Source organism: Gossypium hirsutum, chromosome D05, assembly GCF_007990345.1.
Source record: "Gossypium hirsutum isolate 1008001.06 chromosome D05, Gossypium_hirsutum_v2.1, whole genome shotgun sequence".
Taxonomy (NCBI): Eukaryota; Viridiplantae; Streptophyta; class Magnoliopsida; order Malvales; family Malvaceae; genus Gossypium; species Gossypium hirsutum.
This window is the reverse complement of record NC_053441.1, coordinates 33156472-33182976: the sequence shown is the minus strand read 5'-3', so window position 1 is coordinate 33182976 and position 26505 is coordinate 33156472. Positions and strand designations below refer to the sequence as shown.

General features: G+C 36.1%; 1 protein-coding gene across 1 annotated transcript; it reads left to right on the top strand.

Annotated features, from left to right (window-relative positions):
- Positions 1-1376: 1376 nt before the first annotated feature.
- LOC107904113 (F-box protein At2g39490) lies at positions 1377-3936 on the top strand. Its single transcript, XM_016830381.2, has 5 exons — positions 1377-1595; positions 1671-1787; positions 1903-2908; positions 3082-3246; positions 3421-3936. Exons 1-5 carry the CDS (start codon positions 1447-1449, stop codon positions 3739-3741), a joined length of 1758 nt encoding a protein of 585 aa, XP_016685870.1. The 5' UTR covers positions 1377-1446; the 3' UTR covers positions 3742-3936.
- Positions 3937-26505: the final 22569 nt, after the last annotated feature.

Here is a 26505-nt window from a genome sequence, read left to right as displayed (position 1 = left end):
TTAATAATTTGAAAATGTAAATTTTGACCCCTAATTATTTTTCTCCAATTTTTTATGATTTTCCAAAGTCAGAACAGGGGAACCCAAATTCATTCTGACCTTGTCTCACAAAGTTTATTATATCTCACGATTTACAATTCCATTACTTACATCGTTTGTTTTATGAGAAACTAGCCTCAATAATATTTAATTTCATATTTTGTTCATCCTCTAATCCGATTTCCACAATTTATGGCGATTTTTTAAAATTAGCTTACTGCTGATGTCCAAACAGTAAGCGACTTCAGCTTTTAGCCGAATCCTTTTTTTTTTACGTTTCGAGCACACACCTGGTTTTGTTTGATGCTAAAACAGTCTCCGAGCACTCCAAAGCCTATAATCAAGATACTCAACATCAATTTAACTGATTTACAAGCGAACTGATAACTAAGAATGAACAAAAACCCAACTTACCACCAACGATAACCCTCTGTTTAACTATTGTTAATATGAGAACACTGATTTCACCAGTCCAAGCCTCCTCCTACGCCCAAATCGTAGAGAAAAAACATTACCACTTCAGTTGCTAAGAGATTCATGATAGAAACGAAGAGAAACACTTACCGAAACTAAGTGAGCACTAACCGCATGTGAAAATGAAGGAAAATAAATGAATTAGGGAAAAATCAAGAAGAAGAAAAAGAAGAGAAAGATGGAAAACTCAGAAAATTTTGGCAAGAGGAGAGGGAGAAGAATAGACAGTAGATTTTTTTTTTGGAAAAAAGAGTCAAAATTTGGTTATGGGGAAAAACTAAAATAAAATCCCGATAACCCCAAAATCCCTTAATCTTCTCCCCTAATTCCCACTACACATCCACCACTCAGAATCCCCTATTACACAACTCTATCCCGAAATTTGAGTAAAAAAAATACTCTTACCTGCATAGGGATTAAAACACAAAACCTCCACCATAATAACACATCATTTAACCATGAAACCAACAAGTCCATTCTAGTATAATTTACCCAACAATCAAATAAAAGCCTACTGAACAAGAGTAAGGCCTAATTCATTCAAAATACCAATATTTGTCCAAACAAAAACTTGAACTTAAAACCTCCCAAACACTCTCAAAATATTTATATCATATTTTCACAATAACGAAATTAAAAAATTTAGGGCATTACAAATATCCAACTAAACCTAGTTGCAAAATTCGAAAAAAAAAATCCCTATATATTAACATGTTTTTCTTAATTGTTTTATTATAATAAATGCAACAATAGCAACTGTTCTGTTTCTTGTACAAAATATTTACTTTTATGATTGATTATGCTTATCTAATTATCATATACTTTCTTTGACTATAAAAATTAAAACTAAATGATTAGCAAAGGCTCCAGTTATAAAATTTTAAAAGAATTTTGACCTCTTCCAAGCCCCAACTTAAAAGTCATTTCGCTTGTATGTTTTTAATACTCAACAAAGAATTCAAAAATATTGGAAAAGAAAAACAAAAAATGGGAAAGAAGAGAAGAAGCAAGAAAATTAACCAAGAGAAACAGAGGCATGATCCAGATGATAATAACAACCCAACAACTACTTCAAGCTCCAGGTAACAACTCTTTATTAATTATCATTTTCTTCTAAATTTTCAGTATTGTAGTTCAACCTTGTTCTATTTGATCAGGTATTTGGATATCAGTAGTCTAAATGATGATGTACTTCACCATATTATTCCATCACTTATCCATACATGGAAGCATGATGAAGGGAAATCGTATAATCATGTCAATATCCCAAAAAGGTCAGCTAAGTGTGAACTTGTATATATACTTTTACTTTGGGGTTCTGATAGTTTTATGATCAAACGAGTTTTAAGTTTTGATATGATCAATGTTGTTTTTTTCCCTTTGGAACAGTAATAAGATAAACCCTAATGATTACATCAGTCATTTGCCTGATAACATCCTTCACCACATCATTTCCTTCCTCCCTTTTGAATCTGCTGTCCGAACTTCTTTCCTTTCAACTCACTGGAAACACCTCTGGAAGGAGGCTTTGTTGGAACTAGTCCATGATGTAATAACAATGGAAGCTGCCACTAAAGTCATACAAAGCTTTGTTGATGATTTCGATACACACTATAGGCCTAGAAATAAATGGGGGTTCAGATTTGAGTTTAGTCATGGAAGAGGCAAGTTTGTTGCTAGCATTTCCAGCAAGGGTGCACTTCAACTTGATTTTTCAGCTGGTAAACAAGAATTACCAAGGCCATTTGATTTGTTTTTGAAGCCGAATCTTGCATCGGCTAACCATTTATCACCTCCATACATGTGGTTTGATTGGGGGTGGCATGAGGAAAATCACCCACTGCAAACCCAACAACCATCTTTAAACACAATGAAAATAAAATCATTGTATCTCATATCAGTAAGCCAGCTGTCAAATATGGCAGTTTCTTCATTGGTGCCAAATTTGCCATTTCTGCAAAGCTTGACTATCGCCAAATGCAATGGATTACAATCTTTACAGATAAAAGAGGCCAAAGGGCTTCATAAATTAGTGGTCCTCGATTGCCCCCGTTTACAATCTCTCAGTTTTGAAGGTTGCTGTTTGGAGTGTTTCAGATTCAGAGGCCACTTGGTTTCCTTTCGGTTTCAATTGTACTGCAAATGTAATTCTTCTGGCGGGTTTTATATACGTGACTATGGACTGCACCAGGAAGATGCCATGCTTGATCTTAGGCAAGGTCCTCTAACAGAATGGACATGGGACTTTAAGCCTTCCTTTTCTCCTTATTATTATGGTCTCTTGAATTTGGAAAGAAACGATTGTGAGTGCGCCAACAAGTATAAATGCTTCGACTCAATTTTAAGAACTATAAATGGTTTTCGATCTCTAACAATATGCAGATGGTTTTTCGAGGTATGTTGGGTAAAGAAATGTTCAGTTTCATGTTTCCATAGTAATAACCGCGAGCACGTGTTTTTTTCTAAGATTTTTCATGTATTTGGAGATTTCTTCGAATGAGTGCTTTCACAAAGAAAAACCGATGCAACATAGTTACTAACCTTTCATCTTCTTGATTGTTTTTTTAGACATCAATGTGCAAGAAATTGCCCTTTTCAAGTAGAGACCCTCTTTTCTGTTTGAGGAAACTAAAAGAGCTTTGGTGGATTGATTGTTCAATGGAAAGAGAATCTATTAACGCCTTACTTTGCTTTCTGAAGCTTTGTCCTAACTTGGAAAGACTTTATATCACCGTAAGTGTTTCCATTTTGCATATTTTATGGTACAAATAGCAATGTTATGCATACACGCATAAGTTTCAGATTGGTACATATATGTTTATTTATTCCTTTCAATTTCCTTTTTATATATTCAAATGATTATATCAATACCTGTACTTAGTAAATATTTGTTGATCAAACTTGCAGATCGATCCAAAATGCTACGACATGCCTAGCACAGCAAAATTCTCAACTTTAGTCATTGTTCCTGGCAAGCTCAATGATCTCAAAACTGTAAAACTAGAAGGATTTGCAGATGAAGAAAAGGAGATTTTCATGGCAAGGCGATTATTACCTTTATTTGGAGACAATAATCCTATTATTATATCAAAATCAAAAGGGAAATATTTGAAACATCTAGTGAAAGTAGCCAAGTTAGAGAAGAAAGGGAAGTACCCGTATAAGTTTAAAGCGGTTGAAAATGTTGATGAAAATTTTTCGGATCATGTTCATATGAACCTTTATTAGTAAGAATTGTGAATGAGCTGTATATTCTCACAGCTGGATCATTGCCACATTATAAGGGGGTTGCAACCTCTTTTGGATTTATTATCAGATCTGTTAAGAAAAAGGACATTTTTATGAATCTATTTAAAGGCACTCCTTTACGGTTGGAAAGAACATAGTTTTCTAAATAATAATCTAATGGATTCGTTTTTTTTTCCCTTTATTTCCTCTATTTATCTTTACCTATGTATCATTAATATGGCATTAGAGCTAGTGATTCCAACTTTCCATACCTAAAACTTAGCCTGTCATACCCCTCCCTTGTTCATCATGATTGATAATATAGATGAATCTAATCCCTTCCCTTAGCTTTCCGGCGAAAAGAATGGGTCTTTCTTCTCCACCAAATGTGTCAATGTCAGATTGGATGAAAAAAATTATCTTATCCGGAAACAACAAGTTCTATTTACCATTTGTGGCCATAGCTTGGAGCATTTCCTTGACAGTTCAACCTTCCCACCCTCAAAATTTATTGTTGTCATAGAGTCTGGCAAATCTGTCCCAAATGAAGCCTATACTCTCTTTGCTAAACAAGATTGTGCACTTGCCTCATGGATTTTGTCCACCGTGAGCCTTGATATCCTAACTCAACTTGTTGGAGCAAAAACCTCAGCTTCCATCTGGTCCACCTTGACTCAACTATTTTTATATCTTTCCACAACCAAGGTAATGCATCTTCATTGCAAGCTTCGCTCTCTTCGCAAAGGCACCCTTTTTGTTGGTGCAAGAGGCAGCAACAAGCTATTTCTAGTCTTGCTTGAGTAGTAAGCCTCGAGCCTTGGTGAAGAAGCAAGCTCGGAAGCAGAAAACAGAAAGATGAAACTAGCAAGTGAAAAACAGAAAAGAGAGAAGAAGATTGAATGAAAAATGAGCTGATATCTTTCATTAACTAAATCAACAAGGCATTAAGCCATTACATATATCAGTCAACAAGTAAAACAAACAAGTAATCACCTAATAACATACCTAACACCACTAAATTGCCTAGTAACTTGGTAAACTTGATTGAAAAACAAAAAGCTTCTACCTAAACTTGTCATTCAGCACCTAATTACATCAAAATGCAGCTACCAACTAAGTTTGATCCTAACTAAATACAGGACATTCAATTAAGGAAACTAAATGGATAGCTTCAGCTTGCTGCACCAATTTCGCTGTTGAAGCACGTTCCTTGCATGGCCACCTTTGCTGCTACATGGGAGCTGACTTCAACACTCCTCCTCAGCTTCTATGCAGCAGACTCCTAGCTCCCTCTTCAGGCTTAGAAATCTTGATACACCAAGAGGCTTTGTGAAAATATCAGCAATCTGATTTTCAGAACTGCAATAGATTAGCTCAATCTCTCGAGCTTGTTCCATTTCTCTTATCACATGGAGTTTGATGTTGAAATGTTTTGTCCTGCCATGGAAGACAGGATTTTTAGCAATAGCAACTGCTGACTTGTTGTCACAACTGCTCAAAATTTTTCTCAGCCACATAGCTTGATTAACAGCATTGGCAGCTGCTACATACTCTGCTTCTGCTGTCGATTGAGCCACCATTGTTTGTTTTCTTGAGTTCCAACAAATCATAGCTGAGCCAAGTGTAAAAGCATAGCCAGAAGTGCTCTTCATGTCATCCTTTGAACCAGCCCAATCGCTATCAGTGAAGCCAATCAGTTTCAACTCTTCAGCCTTTCTAAACTGTATTCCATGGTTTAAGGTACCTTTGATGTATCTTAGCACCCTTTTCCCAGCCTTGTAATGTTGCTGGTTACAGCAGTGCATGAACCTTGATAGCATGCTCACAGCAAACAGAATGTCAGGTCTTGTTGCTGTCAAATACAATAAACACCCAACAAGGCTTCTGTAATCTGTTTCACAGACAGATTCATGTTCCTCCTGGCTCGATAGCTTTATGCCAATAGCCATTGGTGTGCTCACTGGTTTACAATTCTCCATTGAGAATTTAACCAGCACTTTCAAGGCAAATGTCTTTTGTTTCAAGAAGATTCCTCCTTCTACTTGATTGACTTCCATTCCTAGGAAATATGTCATCAATCCCAGGTCTGACATCTCAAACATTTCCTTCATTCTTGCTTTGAAATCAGCCATCATAAACTTGTCTCCTCCAGTCACTAGAAGATCATCAACATATAGTGATACAATAAGCTGTGTTTCAGCTCCATTCTTCTTAACATAGAGTGTTGGCTCACTAGCACTCCTTTCAAATCCCAAACTGACCAAATATGAGTCAATTCGAGCATACCAGGCTCGAGGGGCCTGTTTTAGGCCATACAAGGCCTTTCTTAGCCTATACACCAAATGTTCCTTACCAGGCACTATAAAACCTGGGGGTTGCTCGATGTATATCTCCTCTTCTAGGAATCCATTGAGGAATGCAGACTTGACATCCATTTGGTGGATTGTCCACTGGTTCTGAGCAGCAACTGCAATCAGCAATCTGATTGTATCGAGTCTGGCTACTGGAGCAAATGTTTCCATGTAGTCCAGACCATACCTTTGACTGAAGCCCTTTACAACTAGTCTGGCCTTTAACTTGTTTAAACTTCCATCCGCATTGTGCTTCACTCGATAGACCCATTTTACACCGATAGTCTTTCTGTTTGCAGGCTTTTCAACCAATTCCCATGTCTGATTCTTTACAATCATGTTGATTTCATCAACCATAGCTTGTTTCCAACCTTCATCTGCCTCAGCCTCTTCAAAACTGCTAGGTTCTGCTATTGCAACTTGTGCCCTTTCATAAATATCTTCTAGGGGCCTTGTGCCTCTCACAGGCACATCATCAACATCCATTTCAGGTCCTAGCTGCTCAAGTTCAGCTTGATTAGGCACTAGGTCTTCTGAAACTGCTTCTGGCTCATTTTTCTCCCAATTCCAGCAGGCTTTTTCATCAAAGATGACATCTCTGCTCACTTGGACTTTGTTTGTCAAGGGATCCAAAATCCTGTAGCCCTTCTTGACTGAGCTGTAGCCTACTAGAACACCTGGTTGAGCCCTTTTAGAGAGTTTGTCTCTCTTTGCTGCTGGTATTTGTGCATAACACAAGCAACCAAACACCTTCAGATGTGCCAGGGAAGGCTTGAAACTGAACCAAGCCTCGAAGGGTGTCTCGGATGCAAGAGCTTTGGTAGGAAGCCTGTTCTGAAGGTAAACAGCAGTATTTACTGCCTCAGCCCACATGGTCTTGGGCAGTTTCTTTTCAAACAGGAGACATCTGGCCATATCCATCAGACTTCTATTCTTTCTTTCAGCTACCCCATTCTGCTGAGGTGTGTAGACATTTGTAAGCTGATGTTTGATACCAGCATCATTGCAAATGGCTTGAAACTGAGCTGAAGTGTACTCAGTGCCATTGTCAGTCCTTATCGATTTCAGCTTGCAACCTGTTTCTGTTTCTACAGCATTTTTAAACTTCACAAACACTTGAGCTACCTCAGACTTGTGTTTTAAAAAGAAAATCCAGCAAAACCTTGTAAGATCATCAATAAAGAGGATGAAATACCTGTTTTTGCTGAGTGATTCAGTCCTCATCGGGCCACATACATCAGAGTGCACCAGCTGCAGTCTTTCAGTAGCTCTCCAAGCTGAATTTGTAGGAAATGGCAGTCTTGCCTGTTTCCCCATTTGGCAAATTTCATACACATCATCATGCTCCACTGAGCTGATGAAGTTCTCTGCCAAGCCCTCTTTGGCCAATCGAGCCATTGATCTGAAGTTGGCATGTCCAAGCCTTTGATGCCAAAGCTTGGAGTCTTCAACAGAGGCTGTGTATGCTGAGTTTGAGTCATTTGCCCAGTGAACCTCAAAGCATTTATCAGTCATTGTGACTGTCATAAGGCTTGATCCACTTGGATCAGTAATGTGGCATTGTTTATCCTTGAACACAACAGAATAACCTTTCTCGAGCAGTTGAGCTATGCTGAGAAGGTTTCTGTCAATCTGTGGTACCAACGGCACATTTGGAATGATCTTGTTGCCTGTGGGAGTACATATCAGCACTTCTCCTCTTCCTTCAGCCCTTATAAACTGACCATTTCCAACCTTGACCTTGGTTTTATAACTTCTGTCCAAGGTTTTAAACAAGGAGGCATCTGGTGACATGTGGTTAGTGCAACCACTGTCCAGCAACCAGCCTTTGGAGCATTTCTTCTCAGAAGCTACACAGGAAACAGCAAAGACCTGTTCTTCTTGGTCACTACTGTCCTCAGCTACTCGAGCTTCAACCTTTGACTGCTGAAATTGATTCTGCCTTGGCTTACTTCTGTTTTTGCAGACCCTTTCAACATGGCCCTTCTTCTTGCAATGTTGGCATACTGCATCTGGCCTAAACCAGCATCTGTCTTCTGGATGGCCAGGCTTCTTGCAATGTCTGCAGGGCTGGTCATTGCTTCTTGCAGCATCAGGCTTAGGCCTGTTTTTCCAAGGCTTTTTGCCTCTTTGAGCATTAGTGCTCGAGGTTTCTCTGGCCTCGGCTTGAAATGTACCTTCTTGGTGATCTTCAACTCTGCTAGCTCTCCTTTGTTCCTGAGCATAGAAGGTGTTGATTAACTCAGTCAAAGAGATGCTAGCAAGGTCTCTTGAGTCCTCTAGGGAGGATATCTTGGCCTCATATCTCTCAGGCAAAGTGGAGAGGACTTTCTCCACAATTCTTGCCTCATCAAAGTGCTCACCTAGGAGCCTTATGCTGTTAACCACTGCCATAATTCTATCTGAGTACTGCTTCACTGTTTCTTCTTTCTTCATCTTCAAATTCTCGAAATCCCTTCTCAAGTTTAACAGTTACTGTTGCCTTGTTCTCTCAGTGCCTTGAAACTCCTCCTTAAGCTTATCCCAGGCCTGTTTTGGAGTCTCACAGGCCATGATTCTGGTGAAGATGACATCTGACACACAGTTCTGGATGCAGGACATGGCTTTGTGCCTTTTGGTCCTCTCATCAGCATGTTGCCTAATCTGAGCTACTGTGGGATTAGCCCTCAGTGGTGCTGGCTCAGTATCTGTGTTGACAACTTCCCACAGATCGAAGGCCTGTAGGTAAGTCTTCATCTTGACCAGCCATATGTGAAAGCCTTCTCCATTGAAGACTGGTGGGGCTGCTGGTGAAAATCCTGAAGAAGCCATCAAGTTCCTTGTTTTGAAGCAACAGGTCCACTAAGACAAGAGCTCTCGATACCAATTGTTGGTGCAAGAGGCAGCAACAAGCTATTTCTAGTCTTGCTTGAGTAGTAAGCCTCGAGCCTTGGTGAAGAAGCAAGCTCGGAAGCAGAAAACAGAAAGATGAAACTAGCAAGTGAAAAACAGAAAAGAGAGAAGAAGATTGAATGAAAAATGAGCTGATATCTTTCATTAACTAAATCAACAAGGCATTAAGCCATTACATATATCAGTCAACAAGTAAAACAAACAAGTAATCACCTAATAACATACCTAACACCACTAAATTGCCTAGTAACTTGGTAAACTTGATTGAAAAACAAAAAGCTTCTACCTAAACTTGTCATTCAGCACCTAATTACATCAAAATGCAACTACCAACTAAGTTTGATCCTAACTAAATACAAAACATTCAATTAAGGAAACTAAATGGATAGCTTCAGCTTGCTGCACCAATTTCGCTGTTGAAGCACGTTCCTTGCATGGCCACCTTTGCTGCTACATGGGAGCTGACTTCAACACTTTTCATGCGAGATTATCTTTCCAAGATTAAAGAAGTACGCGACACTCTCGTTGCGTGTGACAGTCCTATTTCGACCATAGAACACATTGCAACCATCTTGAATTGCTTACCTAGGGACTATAACTCTTTCGCAGTTGTTATCACCTCTAGACACGAACCACATACCCTCGAACCGTATGACATCTATTCTCATGGATGCAGAGTCTTAACTTCGAAACCCTCTCCACCTCCCTATGTCTATTAACACAACACAAGTTACAACTCCCTCGCATATAAACCTTGACTCCACCTTACGCCCTAGGCTTATTACCTCTGGCCTATCCGGTTTCTCTTCTCCCCTTTCTGGTCAAGCCCATTTCTCAGGGTCCACAACCTCTACCCACTTTGTTCCCAGATCATGTTCTCTTTATCCCAATCGTGGCAGAGGCAGAACCACTCATTACTTGCAGTGCTAACTTTGTGGCAGGATGGGACATTTTGTAGATTGTTGCTATACCGCTTTGACCAATCGTTCCCAGGTATCCAATCCTATGCTCTACCTCAACTAGCAGCTGCCAACCCTACTGCAAATACCTACACCTACAGTGCCTATTCCTCATATCTTCACTCCATTCGATGGGTATTGCTTGTTTTTGCAACATTCCACTTCTGACTCAATGAGCTCCAGCACTACTATTTATACCCCTGTTACCTCCAATGATGCATTCAACTTTCAAATCCCAACTTCTCTCTTTGTTGCAACTATTTCACTCATAGGGTAGACTTGGGTCTAAAACCTTGGAGCCTCTCACCATGTCACCAACAATCTTGCCAATCTCTCCATTAATAATCTCCACACAAGGTTTGGTAAGGTTACTGTGAGTGATGGTTTTTCTCTTCCAATTAACCATATTGGCACTTTTACTATACCTTCTTCTTCTCAGTTTTTATTATTAAATGAATTATGACATGGGGCCATTGTCTCTCACAACTTACTCTATGTTTCGAAGTTCGCCAAAGGCAACTTTGTTTATTTTAAATTTCATCCTGATATTGTCTTGTCAAGGATGAATCCACAAACGAGGTACTCTTGCATGTCATGGAATAGAATGGTTTGTACCACTTTCTTGCTACAAAAACTGCTCCATTGTTGCTGCAAACTACTGTTATGGATGCTTTTGGTTTTTCTTTATCTTCTTTATCTCCTGAATTTTGGTTGTGGCATAGGCTTCTTGGTCATTCTTCAATTAAGGTACAAAATAAAGACATGAAGCAGTGCAACAAATCTCAGTTTGTACGTCAACACATTCCTTTGTGTAAGGCGTGCTGCATAGGGAAGAATCCTTGTCGACCTTTCACTAGCTCTACTACTACCTACACTAAGCCTTTTGAGTTAGTTGAGCTCAACGTATAGGGACCAAATCATAAATATTCATCTAGTTATCATTATTACTTGTCTTGTATTGATGCCCTTTTAAGGAATTATTGGTTGTATTTATTGAAATCGAGAGATCAAACCATTGTTTCCTTTGACCTCTTTAAAAAAACTTGTTAATAGTTAATGTTCTACTCACATTGTTGCTTTTCAAATTGATTAGGGAGGTGAATTTTGAAACTTTACCTCATACTTGTCAAATTGTGGACTCCAACATCGTATCACTTGCCCTCATACTTTTCAACAAAATGTCATTGTCAAGCGAAAACATAAACACATTATTGAGATGAGTATCACTTTATTATTTTAAGAAAATCTTTCTTTCAGGTTCTGGTACCTTATAAATTGACTCCTAACTAGAGTTCTTGGTGGAATCTCACCACACAAAAAAAAACCCTCTATGGTAGGCAACGAAACTATGACTTCCTACAGGTATTTGGATCTCAATGCTTTCCTCATCTTCGCATGTTTAAGTCCCAAAAGTTGGATTTTTGCTCAAAAGTCTATGTTTTTTTAGGTTATAGCCTAATACATCATTGATACAAGTGCCTCGACAAAGACTCTATGTAACACCCCAAAATTGGGCTTAGAAGTTTCAAGGGTATTTTAGGATTTTTGGGCTATATGTGCTCAGAATTTTTTAAGGTTGGTAACCGATAATGTTTTCAACAATATTTATTAGGAAATTAAGTCAATTTCTGAAAATGAGTTTTAAATACCTTTAATTTTGAAAATAGGACTCATTTGTAAAAGAGTCAAAACATAGAGTTTTTATGAAACAAGCTATCCAGAATTTTAAATTCAACCTAAAGCCCTCTTCTCTAATTTGTTTACATGTTAAACCATTCCCAACATTGAGTTATCGTCCCTTCTTGCTCTCCCAACTCTCTCAATCGATTTTTACTTCCAAATCTTAATCCCTCTTGATTTCCAACATCCTTTGAACTATAAGTATCCATTGAAACCTCAACACTATAGGAGCATAATCGGGTCACTTCAATATCTCTTCCATACAAGACTCGACATATCATATAATGTTAACAAGATTGCACAATATATGCCCGACTATTTGAGAGGTACTGTTGATTATGGACTGGTATTCTGTTCTAGTACAGTGATGAACCTGACTACGTACTCTGATGCCGATTGGGGAAGTGACATTGATGAACAAAGGTCCACATCTGGTTACTATTTTTTTCTAGGAACCAATATTGTATCATGACTCCAAGAAACAAAGGTTTGTTTCTCGCTCGACTGTTGAAGCAGAGTACAAAAGCCTCGCTGAAACATCACGTAACAGCCCGTTTTTTAGTAGTGTTAAAACAGTGATTTTGGGACCACAACTCTGACGTGTCAATCCGTAAATATTTAATATTTATGAATTCATTAGTGTTGTATTAAAATTTGGTTAGGAAATTTTATCGTTTAGATAGTTAATTAAGTAAAAAGCACTAAATCGTAAAATTTGTAAAAGTTTGTTACTATTAGAGGAATGTGTCAAATGGCATAGGGAAGGCAAAGTAAGGGATTCAAATGGTAAATATACCATTCAAATGGTAAATATACCATTTTTAAGTTATAGTGGATAGTTTTGGATGCTTAAATGCATGAAATTTGATTAATTTTTAAAGGGTAAAATAGTAAAAAATAGAATAAAAAAATAAAAGAAATTAGCCATCTTCTCATTAAGCAATTGAGAACTAATTAGCCATAGGAGAGGAGAAGTAACTTCGGCCAAGCTTAGGGTTTCCAATTTGATAGGTAAATTTTGCCTGTTTTAGTAATTTTATGTTTTTGAGCTCGTATTAGCTTGATTAGTTAACCAAAGGATTAATTTGTAAAAATATTAAATGTTATGGATTATGTCATTGATGAGTTTAATATATTCTAAAAGTTTTATAGTAAATTATTGAACTTGGTTGTTAGATAGGATTATTTTGTAAAGTAGTTTTTGGTAATTTTGATGTTTAGGGACTTAAATGTAAAAGTTGTAAAATTACATGTAATTAATGTGAAATAACTACAAATATAGATTTCAGTGAAGTCCTAGATTGTTCGGCTAAGCTTGGGTTTCATTGAAAATGGTTAATTTGCGTGTTTTGGACTTAAAGACTAAATTGCATAAAAGTAAAATGTTAGGGGTAATTTTGTAAAAATTTCTGAAAGGACTTAATAGCATAAATAAGTTAATTTTTTCTGTTGGAATTAGATAATTGAATGAAATTATTATTTTAGATCAAGAATGAGTTGAAAATAAAGGAAAAGAAATAGTTACGGAATAGACTCTGTGCTTTCGTTATTTCTCTAGTTTAGTCTGGTACGTTCGTTTGGTTTAATCTTAATACAATTTAAACTTATGTCATATGAATTTAATTGTTGAGTGTTGAATAATGTATTAATGCTTGTAACTGAATACTGATCAAATATCCTAAGCTGGATGAACGTAGGATAGAGTACGATTAGCATGCCAATAGGTTATTTTGCGTGCAGTATGAGATTTGTGAGATGTGATGTTGATTCTTGTATATCTATTGTGTACTAAATATATTGAGGTCATGCATTTGTTGCGGACTATCGTGTTATATTACAGTATTTTCTCGTGTGTTATCGGGGACGGACGTTAGCCTATGTGCTAGGCACTTAGTGTCGAGGTGTGTTATCGGTTGGATAAACTCGTATGAGCGTTAGGCATGTTCTCGGGTGGTTCAACGTGTACTCATGTAACGACCTGTTTTTAGTAAAATCAGAATAGTGATTTCGAGACCATAAATTCAATGTCAAAAAATTTATTTTAATATTATTTTAATATCTACAACATAATAATATGGTAGTATAAAAAGTTTGTTAAGAAATTTTATCGTTTGCATGCTCAATTTGTGAAAAAGGCAATTAATGATAAATTTAAAAAAACCCAAAAAGCTATCATCTTCTACCATTTTCATGTCTTAGCTGATTGTCATCTTGGAGAAGAGAAAAATTTTGTTCCAGCCATTTCCCTTGCATGTAAGTGATCCTTTGTCCCTTTTTTTTTGTTGATTTTGATGTTTTCTTGACCGTTGTAGCTTAATCTAGATAAATAGGGGACTAATTTGCAATATGGTTGAAATTTTAGGGTTTTTTCATGAGATCAATTTAGTTGCTTTTGAAATTTAATGAAAGAATATGAGTCTTTGTTGTTAATTAAACAGCTTTTGTTAAGGGATTTTTTAATGAAATTACCAATTAAGGGTTAAATTGAGAAATGTGAAAATTGTGTGTTAAATGTCTGAACTTGTGAATTTTATGGGCTGCTATGAGCATGTAGTAAATTCGGCTAGGCTTAGATGTGGATGAAATTGCATGAATTTCATTTTACAAGCCTAAGGACAAAATTGTAAAGAAATTAAAAGTATAAGGGAAAAATGATAATCTTTCCATCATATGAATTTTGGATTGAATTGAGTAAAATGTAAATTAAATTAGTTAAATTTGATTATACAGATCAAGAAAAGCAACATTCAGATTTAAATCGGGGAAAAGACAAAAGAGTGGACTTATCGATCAATTTCCTCCGTATTAATTTGAGGTAAGTTCGTATGTTAATTAGCATTAAATTACATGTGTTTTAAATACTTTATTATAATTGTGATGATACAACTCCACGAAAATATTCGACAAAGTTTCTATGATGTAAGGATCCCGGTTAAACCTTAGGAATAGATAGGATAAAAATGACATGTCGTTAAGGGTTACCGTGTTTTGGGTGCTGGTCTCATACGTCCTACAGTTGGATGAGTTTTTGACATGTGTTGCGGTTACTTTACAGCTTATGTGAGTAGCACCGTGTAGCTATGTCTTGACTAACAACTTGTGTGAGCAGACCAGTATTGGCACTTAGTGTACGAGATACCCAAGTATCTGATAGTATTCCACATGGTTCAACGGGCACAGTGATGATACGAAGCTATACGAGTTTGGTATGAATTAGTACAAGTATTTATGTGAAATATGGGAAGTAATGCATATTTGATATATTCATACATGGCTAACATGATTGTGAATTATGTGTTAGGCTTTGGGCTAAATAGAGTTAATCTATGTTTTAATTATGCATATCTAAATTGTGGATGAATGGTAAGTTGTATTTTAGTTAAACAAACTTACTAAGCTTAATTGCTTACTCTGTTATTTTCTATGTTTTATAGAGCTTCGGAAGCTCGCTCGGTTTGGAAGTGGTCAGGGATTGCATCACACTATCAAACACTCATTTTGGTACTTTTGACTTTGTATATTTTGGTTAAATGGCATGTATAGGTGTTTTAGTTAATGTAGCCTATATGTCTTGTTGTGTTTTGGCCATCTAATTTGGCTTGAAAATGGTATGTGTTTGGTTATGTAAATAGGTATAAATGAGCTTATGGTATGTAGTGTATAGTTGCTATATGAATGTCTTGTTTGTGTTTTGGTAGTTTGGGTACCAAATGGTTGAAATTGAGATGTGGCATACATGTTGAATTTAGGCACAATGTCTCATATATGTAAGTTTGACCATTTAGGTATATTTTGAAAGTGTGGTTGGTATGTTTCAAAGTGGTCAATGGATATGATTATGGATATCCTGTTGTATATGTGGATAGTACATGTGATAACTTGATATTGGCTGGTTTTGAATGCTTATCTATGTCATGGTTGTATATGCATTGTTGAGCTTAGGTTGGTACCACATTGGGTGAGAAATATGGCTTGGAAAATGGTCTATTTTTGTCCACACAGGAAGAGACACGGACGTGGGTGACTCGATCGTGTGTCCCCTGATACTTCTATAGAAATCAAGTCAGTTGCTTTACATGGCCTAGCACACGAGCGTGTGGCTTGGCAATCTGGCACAAGTCAGTATACCCTCTAGTTTTCACACGGCCTAGTACACGAGCATGTGGGTTGGCCGTGTGACCCAAGTTAGTGAGTTACACGGGGTCAGACACGGGCTGATACACAACCATGTGATCCCATTTTGAATGGCCACACGGCTTAAGACATGGGCATGTCTCTTGGCCGTGTGAGACACACAACCTGGCCACACGGGCGTGTGTCCCTTGCACTTCGAAAATTTTCCATGCTTTTCTAAAAATTCTTTAAGTACTGGATTTAATCTTGAACCACTTTTAATGTCTATTTAGGGCCTCGAGGGCTCGTATTAGGGACTATATGAATGAAATTGAATGGTCTTTAATGTAAATGAGAAATGAATTCGAATTGTATGATTATTTGATTTATAAGTCTGGTAATCCTCCGTAACCCTATTTCAGTGTTAGATATGGGTTAAGGGTGTTATATTTATTGGTATTAAAACTACAGTTTAGTCGATTCTAGGACTAACGTAACGTTTTTTAGTCTAGTTATACATGTCATTTTATAACCTGTGATAGTGTGACATCTTCTGGCAGTTTAAAATCATGTTTTTCATATGGTAATGGATTCCAATCGAGTAGACTCAGATGATGTTGAGAGTAAAGCGTAGGCCTCTGTTTGAAGGGCAGCGTCGTCTGGGTCTAAACCTGTGTTTGAGGGGTCGTAGAGGAGAGGCTAAGGAAGCCTTCTTCTAAATGATGAATAAGTGGTCCACTGAGTTTGTCTGAACTAATCTGGCTACTCAGCAGCCTCCACCCCCACCTTTTCCCTAACCAGTCCTCGTAGCTCCTCAAATTTTAGAACCAATACGTATGAGCAAACCGCCAGTAGATAAAATTTGAAAATATAGGGCCGAAGAGTTTAGGGTTACAGTTGATGATGACCTAAAGAGAGTCGAGTTTTGGCAAAATAATACGATCTGGGTTTTTGATGAATTATCTTGTACACCGTGAGAATGTGTTAAATGTGTTGTGTCTCTTCTGAAAGATACAGCATATTAGTGGTGGAACACTCTAATATTTGTAGTGCTAAGAGACTGGGTTACATGGGAATTCTTTCAGACCGAGCTCAAGAAGAAATACATAAGTCAATGTTTTCTCGATCAAAAGCGCAAAGAATTTCTAAAGTTGAAACAGAATCATATAACCATAGCCGAATATGAAAGAGAATTTATGAGACTGAGTAAGTATGCCCGTAAGTGTATTCCAATCGATATGGTTATGTGTAAACGGTTGGAAGACAGGTTGAATGAAGACACCAAGCTCTTAGTCGGGATACTTGAACTAAAATAATTTGTGGTTTTAGTTGATAGAGCCCACAAAGGCAAGGAGCTTAGCAAAGAAAAGAGAAGAGTTGATTCTGAGGTTAGAGATTCGAGAAAGAGGTCAACAATAAATCATATCATTCTTCATCTAAGAAATCCAAGGATTTCCATAATCGTTTGACCGCTTTAGTAGGGTATTCTAAAAAAGATCGTGGAAAGCGACACGCGAGTCCAAAAGCTCAAGCCACTTGAGTAGCGAGCATTGGTAGTGTCAAGAAAAATAGGCCAGAGTGTCAACGATGTGGAAGACGAAATTTTGGAAAATGTTGAATAAATGACAGGGCCTGTTTTAGATGTGGTTCATAGGAGCATTTTATTAGTGACTGTCCTGAGTTATTCGAGAAAGACAAACTTCTGACTACTCGACCAAGCAATACTGCTGCTAGAGGGAGACCACCCTGAAATATTGGAAATGTGAGTAGTAGCCAAGGTGCAACGAGAGATTCTGCAGTGAGGTCTGAGGCACGGACGCCAACTAGAGCTTACGTAATTCGCGCTCGCAAAGATACATCAGGGACTAATATTATCACCGGTACTTTTTCTCTTTATAACATTTTTGTAACTGATTTGATTGATCTGAGATCAACCTATTCTTATGTGTGTACAAGTTTAGTGTCTACTAAGTGTTTACCTGTTGAGTCCACTGAATTTGTGGTTAAGGTATCGAACCTCTTAGTTCAATATGTTCTAATTGATAAAGTATACAAGAATTGTCCTTTGATGACTCGGGGTTACGATTTTTTTGTCGATTTGTTTCTTTTATCGTTTGATGATTTTGATGTGATTTTGGGTATGGATTAGCGACTCTACATGATACTATTGTAAACTATAGACAAAAGCTTATTGTGTTAAAATATCAGAATGGTGAGACTCTTCGTATTGAATCTAATTATTCGAGTGGTTTGCGTATTGTGATATCGACTATGTTAGCACAGAAATATGTGAGAAAGGGTTGCAATGCTTACCTTGAGTATGTACTTGATACAAAGGTGTCTGAATTGAAAATTGAACCAGTGCCAGTGGTTTGTGAATATTCAAATGTATTTCCAGAAGAGTTACCTGAGTTACCACCGATTCGAGAGGTCAAGTTTGCTATTGAGTTAGTACCGGGAACATCACTGATATCGATAGCTCCATACAGAATGGCTCCTACAAAGTTGAAAGAGTGGAAAGCTCTGTTGCAAGAGTTAACAGATAGAGGTTTTTGATGACCGAGTTTTTCGCCCTGGGGTCCACCAGTTTTATTCGTAAAGAAGAAAGATGGATCAATTAGATTGTGTATCGATTATAGATAACTTAACAAGGTTGCGATTAAGAATAAGTATCCCTTACCGAGAATTGATGGTTTGTTTGATCAGTTGAGAGGAGTGACAGTATTTTCAAAGATTGATTTGCGATCTGGTTATTATCAGTTGCGAGTTAAAGAAATGGATGTGCCAAAAATTACGTTCAAAACTAAGTACGTGCATTATGAATTTCTTGTTATGTCGTTTGGGTTAACTAATGCTCTTGTAGTCTTTATAGATTTGATGAATAGAATTTTCAATCTGTATTTAGACAGATTCGTCGTTGTATTCATTGATGATATTTTGATATATTCCTGAGATGAGTTTGAACATGCCGAGGATTTGAAAATTGTGTTACAAACTTTGAGAGATAAACAACTATTTACTAAATTCAGCAAATACAAGTTTTGGCTTAGAGAAGTTAGATTTTTGGGACACATTGTTTCAGTGGAAGGCAACAGAGTTGATCTGAGCAAGATTTCAGCGGTTGTTGACTAAAAACCACCAAGAAACATATCCGAGGTCAGAAGTTTTTTGGGATTAGCTGGCTATTATCAGCGTTTTGTAAAAGGGTTCTCAATGATTGCTATACCGATGACTCTATTATTGCAGAAATATGTAAAGTTTGAATGGTCTGAGAAATGCCAATAGAGTTTTAATCAGTTGAAAGCATTACTAACCAAAGCACCAGTTTTGGTTCAGCCCGAGTCGGGTAAAGAATTTGTGATTTTCAGTGATGAGTCATTGATCGGTTTGGGATGTGTTTTAATGCAAGAAGGCAAAGTGATAGCGTGTGCTTCTAGAAAATTAAAGTCGCATCAGAAGAATTATCTGACACATGACTTAGAGTTGGCTGCGATTGTGTTTGCATTAAAAATTTGGTGACACAGGGAAAGCAAATGTAGTAGCAGATGCTTTGAGTAGAAAATCCTTAGTTGCTTGTGAGCGATGAATACAGGACTGACATTGTCTGATAATGGATCAATTTTAGCCTATTTAAAGGCTAAGCCGGTGTTTTTTCAGTAAATTTTTAAAGCTCAAAAATGTGATAATGATTTACAAACTAAACGAGTACAGTGTGAGTCGACTTCTGATTCAGAGTTTCAAATCAGACTTGAGGATTGTTTGTTGTTCTGAGGTAGAATTTGTGTGCCGAAAAATGTAGAACTTATACAGAAAATTTTACACGAAGCACACAGTCGTAGTTTGTTTGTTCATCCGATGAGTACTAAGATGTACAGTGATTTGAGACAGATGTACTGGTGGTCGGGTATGAAACGCGACATTTCTAATTTCGTGTCGAGATACTTAATTTGTCAACAGGTTAAAGCTACATATCAAGTACCTTCAGGATTATTACAGCTGGTGATGATACTAGAGTGGAAATGAGATAGAGTTACGATGGACTTCGTATTAGGATTACCTTTATCTCCGAAAAAGAAAGATGCTATCCGGGTTGTTGTTGATCGTTTGATGAAGTCTGCACATTTTATTCCGGTACGTACAGACTTCTCACTTGATAGATTAGCCAAATTGTATATTTCTGAGATTGTCAGATTGCACAGAGTACCAATCTCCATTATTTCGGATAGAGGTCCGCAGTTTACATCACGATTTTGGAAAAAAGTTGTAAGAAGCTATGGGTACACGGTTGCATTTTAGCACTGTATTTTAGCACTGCATTTCATCCTCATGTTATGTTTTAGAGTTCGAAGGTAATTGGGAAAAATGTTTACCGTTAGTTGAATTCGCTTATAATAATAGCTTTCAATCGAGCATTAAGATGGCAGCGTATGAAGCTTTGTATGGTCATAAATGCCGAACTTCATTGTACTGGACCAATCTTAGTGAAAAAAAGATACACGAGGTTGATTTGATCTGAGAAATCAAAGAGAAAGTGAAAGTGATTCGTGACAGTTTCAAAGCCGCATCAGACCAACATAAATCGTACACAAATTTGAAGCGTAAAGATATTGAATGTTAGATTGACAATAAAGTGTTTTTGAAAGTATCGCCTTGGAAAAGAATTCTCCGGTTTGGTCGCAAAGGTAAGTTGAGTCCGCAATTTATCAGATCGTATGAGATTATCGAGAGAATTGGGTCAGTGGCATATCGACTTGAATTACCGTCAGAGTTGGAAAATATTCGTAAAATGTTTCATGTGTCTATGTTACGACGGTACGGACCAGATCCTTCGCATATAATTTCTCTGAAAAAGGTTGAGATTCAGCCTGACATGTCGTATAATGAAGAACCAATCAGAATTATGGCACGAGAGATCAAAGAATTAAGAAACAAAAAAATAGCCTTGGTGAAAGTTTTTTGGCATTGTCATGGGATTGAGGAGGCTACTTGGGAACCCGAGGAAGCTATGAGAATACAATATCCTGACCTATTTTCTACTAAGATTTTCGGGGACGAAAATTCCTAAAGGGGGAGAGTTGTAACGGCCCCTTTCCAGTGAAATCAGAATAGTAGTTTTAGGACCACAAATCTAATGTCAAAAAATTTATTTTAATATTATTTTAATATCTACAGCACGATAATATGGCAGTATAAAAATTTCGTTAAGAAATTTTATCGTTTGCATGCTCAAACTGTGAAAAAAGACTAAATCGCGTAAAATGCAAAAGTTGTGTTCTATTAGCTAAAAGTATTAAATAGCTATAGAAATTTAAATTGGAGGTCCTTATATGTAATTAGACCATTAATTGAGTTAATGGATGTGCACGACTTGGTAATTGAGTAATTTTTAACGTTAGGTAAGGGTAAAATGGTAAAAAAAAGTAATTAATGATAAATTAAATAAAAGAAAAAACCCAAAAAGCTATCATCTTCTACCATTTTCATGCCTTAGTTGATTGTCATCTTGGAGAAGAGAAAAATTTTGTTCCAGCCATTTCCCTTGCATATAAGTGATCCTTTGTCTCGTTTTTGTTAATTTTGATGTTTTCTTGACCACTATAGCTTAATCTAGCTAAATAGGGGACTAATTTGCAATATGGTTGAAATTTTAGGGTTTTTCCATGAGATCAATTTAGTTGCTTTTGAAATTTAATTAAAGAATATGAGTCTTTGTTGTTAATTAAACAACTTTTGTTAAGGAATTTTTTAATGAAATTACCAATTAGGGGTTAAATTAATAAATGTGAAAATTGTGTGTTAAATGTCTAAACTTGTGAACTTTATGGGCTGCTATGAGCATGTAGTAAATTCGGCTAGGCTTAGATGTGGATGAAATTGCATGAATTTCATTTTACAAGCCTAAGCACTAAATTGTAAAAAAATTCAAAGTATAGGGGCAAAAGGCTAATTTTTCCATCTTATGAATTTTGGATTGAATTGTAGTTAAATTTGACTATATAGATCAAGAAAAGCAACATTTGGATTTAAATCGAGGAAAAGACAAAGTAGTGGACTAATCGATCAATTTCTTCCGTATTAATTCGAGCTAAGTTCGTATGTTAATAAGCATTAAATTACATGTGTTTTAAATTTTTTATTATTATAATTGTGATGATACAACTCCACAAAAATATTCAACGAAGTTTCGATGACGTAAGGATCTCGGTTGAACCTTAGGAATAGATAAGATACAAATAACATGTCATTATCAGGTTACCGTGCTTTGGGTACTGGTCTCGTACATCCTACCATTGGCTGAGTTTTTGACATGTGTTGCGGTTACTTTACAGCTTGTGTGAACAGCACTATGTAGCTACGTCTTGATTGGCTGCTTGTGTAAGCAGACCCAGTGATGGCTCGAGAGTGAGCATCTATATGAGATGTGAAATAGATGTGGTTTTAACCATGTATTTGCACTTAGTGTGCGAGATACCCGGTATCTGATAGTATTCCAAAAGGTTCAACGGGCACAGTGATGGTACGAAGTTATACGAGTTTGGTACGAACTAGTACAAATATTTATGTGAAATATGGGAAGTAATGCATATTTGATATATTCATACATGACTAATATGATTGTGAATTATGTGTTAGGCTTTGGGCCAAATGGAGTTAATCTATGTTTTAATTATACATATCTAAATCGTGTATGAATGGTAAGTTGTATTTTAGTTAAACGAACTTACTAAGCTTAATTGCTTACTATGTTTATTTTTTGTGTTTATAGAGCTTCGAAAGCTCGCTCGATTTGGAAGTGGTCGGAGATTGCATCACACTATCAAACACTCAATCTAGTACTTTGGAATTTGTATATTTCAGTTAAATGGCATGTATAGGTGTTTTGGCTAATGTAGCCTATATGTCTTGTTGTGTTTTGACCATCTAATTTGGCTTGAAAATGGTATGTGTTTGGTTATGTAAATATGTATAAATGATCTTATGGTATGTAGTGTATAGTTGTTATGTGAATGCCTTGTTTGTGTTTCAGTATTTTAGGTACCAAATGGTTGAAATTAAGATGTGGTATGCATGTTGAATTTAGGCACAATGTCTCATATATGTGAGTTTGACTGTTTAGGTATATTTTGAAAGTGTGATTAGTATGTTTCAAAGTGGTCAATGGATGTGATTATGGATATCCTGTTGTATGTGTGGATAGTTCATGTGATAACTTGATATTGGTTGGTTTTGAATGCTTATCTATGACATGGTTGTATGTACATTGTTGAGCTTAGGTTGGTACCACATTGGGTGAGAAATATGGCTTGGAAAATGGCCTATTTTTGTCCATACGGGTATAGACATGGGCGTGTATATTAGCCGTGTGTGACACACGACCGTGTGTCTCCTGTTACTTCTATATTTATTAAGTCAGTAGCTTCACACGGCCTAGCACACGGCCTAGCAAACGGGCGTGTGAGGCTATTTCAGAGTAGGGGTGTGCAAAAATTAGGTAAAACCGAAAAAATTTGATTAACCGACCGAATTTGGTTAATCGGTCGTTTAACCGAATTTTTTCGATCGGGGTCGGTTAATTATTTTTTGATTTTTCGATTAATGGTTAATTCGGTTCGAAACCGGTCGGTGAATCAATTTTTTTCGGTTTAACTAAAAAAATTAATAAATTAAATTATAATATATAAATAGGCCTACTATTCACCTAAACCCAATCCAAACCCAAGTATCCAACCCGACCCAATTACCCAACCCAACCCAATCATAAAAATTACAAATAATTTATGTGTTAATTTCAAGACTTATGCAATGTTTTTAATTATGTAGTGATTCAATTCGGTTAATTCGATTAATTCGGGTAATTCGAGTAATTTTTAACCAAAAATAAAAATATACAATCTTCGGTTAATTCGGTTAACCGACTGAATTAACAGAAAAAATTTTGGTTCGGTTAATTTTTTTAAAAAAATTTGGTTCGGTTAACGATTAAAAATTTTGAAAGATCGGTTAATTCGGTTAATGTTATTTCTGGTCGGTTAACCAGTCGGTTAACCGATTGAACACCCCTATTTCAAAGGGTATATAGCTTCACACACAAGCGTGACATGGGCTGGGATACGGCCATATTATCCCATTTCGAATGCCCACACAGCCTGAGACGCAGGCGTGTGTCTTGGTCGTGTGAGACACACGGCCAGGCCACATTGGCGTGTGTCCCTTGCACTTTAAAAAAATTCCATGTTTTTTTAAAAATTCCTTAAGTACTCGATTTAGTCCCAAACCACTTTTAATGTCTATTTAGGGACTATATGAATGAAATTGGATGGTTTTTAATTTGAATGAGAAATGAATTCAAATTGTATGATTGTTTGATTTATAAATCTGGTAATACTTCGTAGCCCTGTTCTGGCGTTAGATACGGGTTAGGAGTGTTACAACTCATATACGTATTGTAACAGCACGATTTTGACCCTAATCGAAACAGTGATTTCGGGACCATAAATCTGAGTCCTAAAAATATTTTAATATTATTTTCTGTGTTTATTATGTGTGAATTTACTTGTGTGAAAATTTCGTGCTTTAATTTCGTCGTTTGAGTGTTCAATTAAATAAAAAGATTAAATCGCGTAAAATAAAAATTTAGTGGTTATTTCTAAAAGGACCAAATAGTGGTTGTTCTTTTAATATGAAGGTTTCATGTTGCAATTTTGCCATTGAATTAATGAGTGGACGGCACTATGTATATATTATATAGTTTTTATAATAATTATAAAAAATAATATATTATAAAGTTATTATAATAAAAAAAACAATCATAAGTTTTAAAAAAAAAAGGAGAGCCATTAACATCTTTTAGTTTTCTACCAACCGAATGTAAAAGAAAAGAACAAGCTAAAGGGTTCGGCCATTGTTGAGTTTGATTAAGGCATGTAACTAGCTCGGTTTTTGATAATTTTTACGTTTTTGAGATCGTTGCTTCGTGATCTTCGAAACCCATATCTTAATTTTGTGAATTGTGGATAATTTTGAAATGTGCCATTGATGAATGCTTGAGTTTTATGATGTTAGTAGGTGGAAAATAAATATATGTTGTTAGATTTTCATGTTATAATTAGAAATTTTTGATAAAAAAGTGTATTAAGGACTAAATTAAGAAAAGAGTAAATTGAGGGATTAAAATGTGAAATAAATAACATGCAAGGACCTATATGAGACAAAGGAATATTTGGCCAAACTATAGTGTAATTGATTTGGAATATTTTGTGTTTTTGTACAAATTTGACTAAATTGTAAAAGTGTAAAATGTTAGGGGAAAAATTGTAATTTGCCCATTCATGTGTTTTTAGGCTAAATTGAATAGAATGGTGATTAAATAAGCTTAATTTGAATATGTTTAGATCAAGAATTAAAGAAATCAGATTTGGATCGGGGAAAGACAAAAGTGGTCAAGTAGCCGATTTAACAGTCGACGATATCCGAGGTAAGTCTATAAGCACATAAATGTCGTTAAATTTGATAATATATATATGTTACATGATGAATGGAATTTTTGTGAATATAATTGAGTATGGTCGAATGTATATTGAGCAAAGGAGCGATATTTCGAGTTCGATTCGATCGAGATACGTTGTCTAAAAGTCCCATACGTCTGGGACGTTGGCATCAACTTGTGTTTACGTGTAAGACCCTATCTGGGACAGTGACATCAATATGTGTTTGCATGTAATACCACGTCTGGGACGTTGGCATTGTACGAGTTTTCGACTATCCACGTATCCTTTTTAGTTCCAAGTGGTTCAACGGGCAATGTTAAGTGATGACCGAATGTGAAATCGAATTAATAATGTTCAGGTATGTATTTATATCATGCTATGAAATTTAAGGTAAGTTGTATATTGAATTGATGATTCAAGGTTGATTGATATATGAATAATGTGTGAGCAGGTTCGTGATTATAAGTGATTTGGTGGTTTAAGGAGATCGGCCTATTATTATAGTTTTAAATTACAAAATGTTAAGTATACTAGTATTTGAGTATTTGTGCATTAAGTTTTATAAAGTTAAATGTTTACTTATATTTGATTTGGTTGGCTTGGTAAAGTAGTTTGATATTAACATTAAAATGAATAATGTTTGCTTATGACTTACTAAGCTTAAATAGCTTACTGTGTGTATGTTGCTTTTCATTTATAGATTTTGGAAGTTGGTTACGAGCTCGGGGACCGTCAGCAAAGTCTATCACACTATCGGCATCTTTTGGGTACTTTGATAAAAAAATTTTGAACTCGATATTATGGCATGTATAGGCTTGCTTATGTTTTTGGTTAGTTTTGGAACATGTATATAAATGGCCATGCGAAAATGGCTCATTTTATTTTGATCGAGTTTGGTGTTTATGCATATGGTCTTAATGGTCATGGAAATGGGGTTTATAATTATGCATATTGAATTATGGTATAAGTTTGTGATATGATAATAAATGTGATATATATATATGGTTTGGACATATTATATTTGGTTAACTGATTAGTATATGTATAATTGTTATGCATTGGATGATGGATTGATTTGGTTATGAGTTGAACTAAATTACCAAATGTATATATATATTGGTGCTAAATGAAATATATGTGTGGATAGATACTATCAAGTATAGTATACTTGTATCGAAAGTAATATATATTTCATACGTATGTGATATGTATATATATATGTTCGGTGTATGCTTATTGATAAGGTTTTGATATGTGAATTGAGTAAACATGTGAAATGCT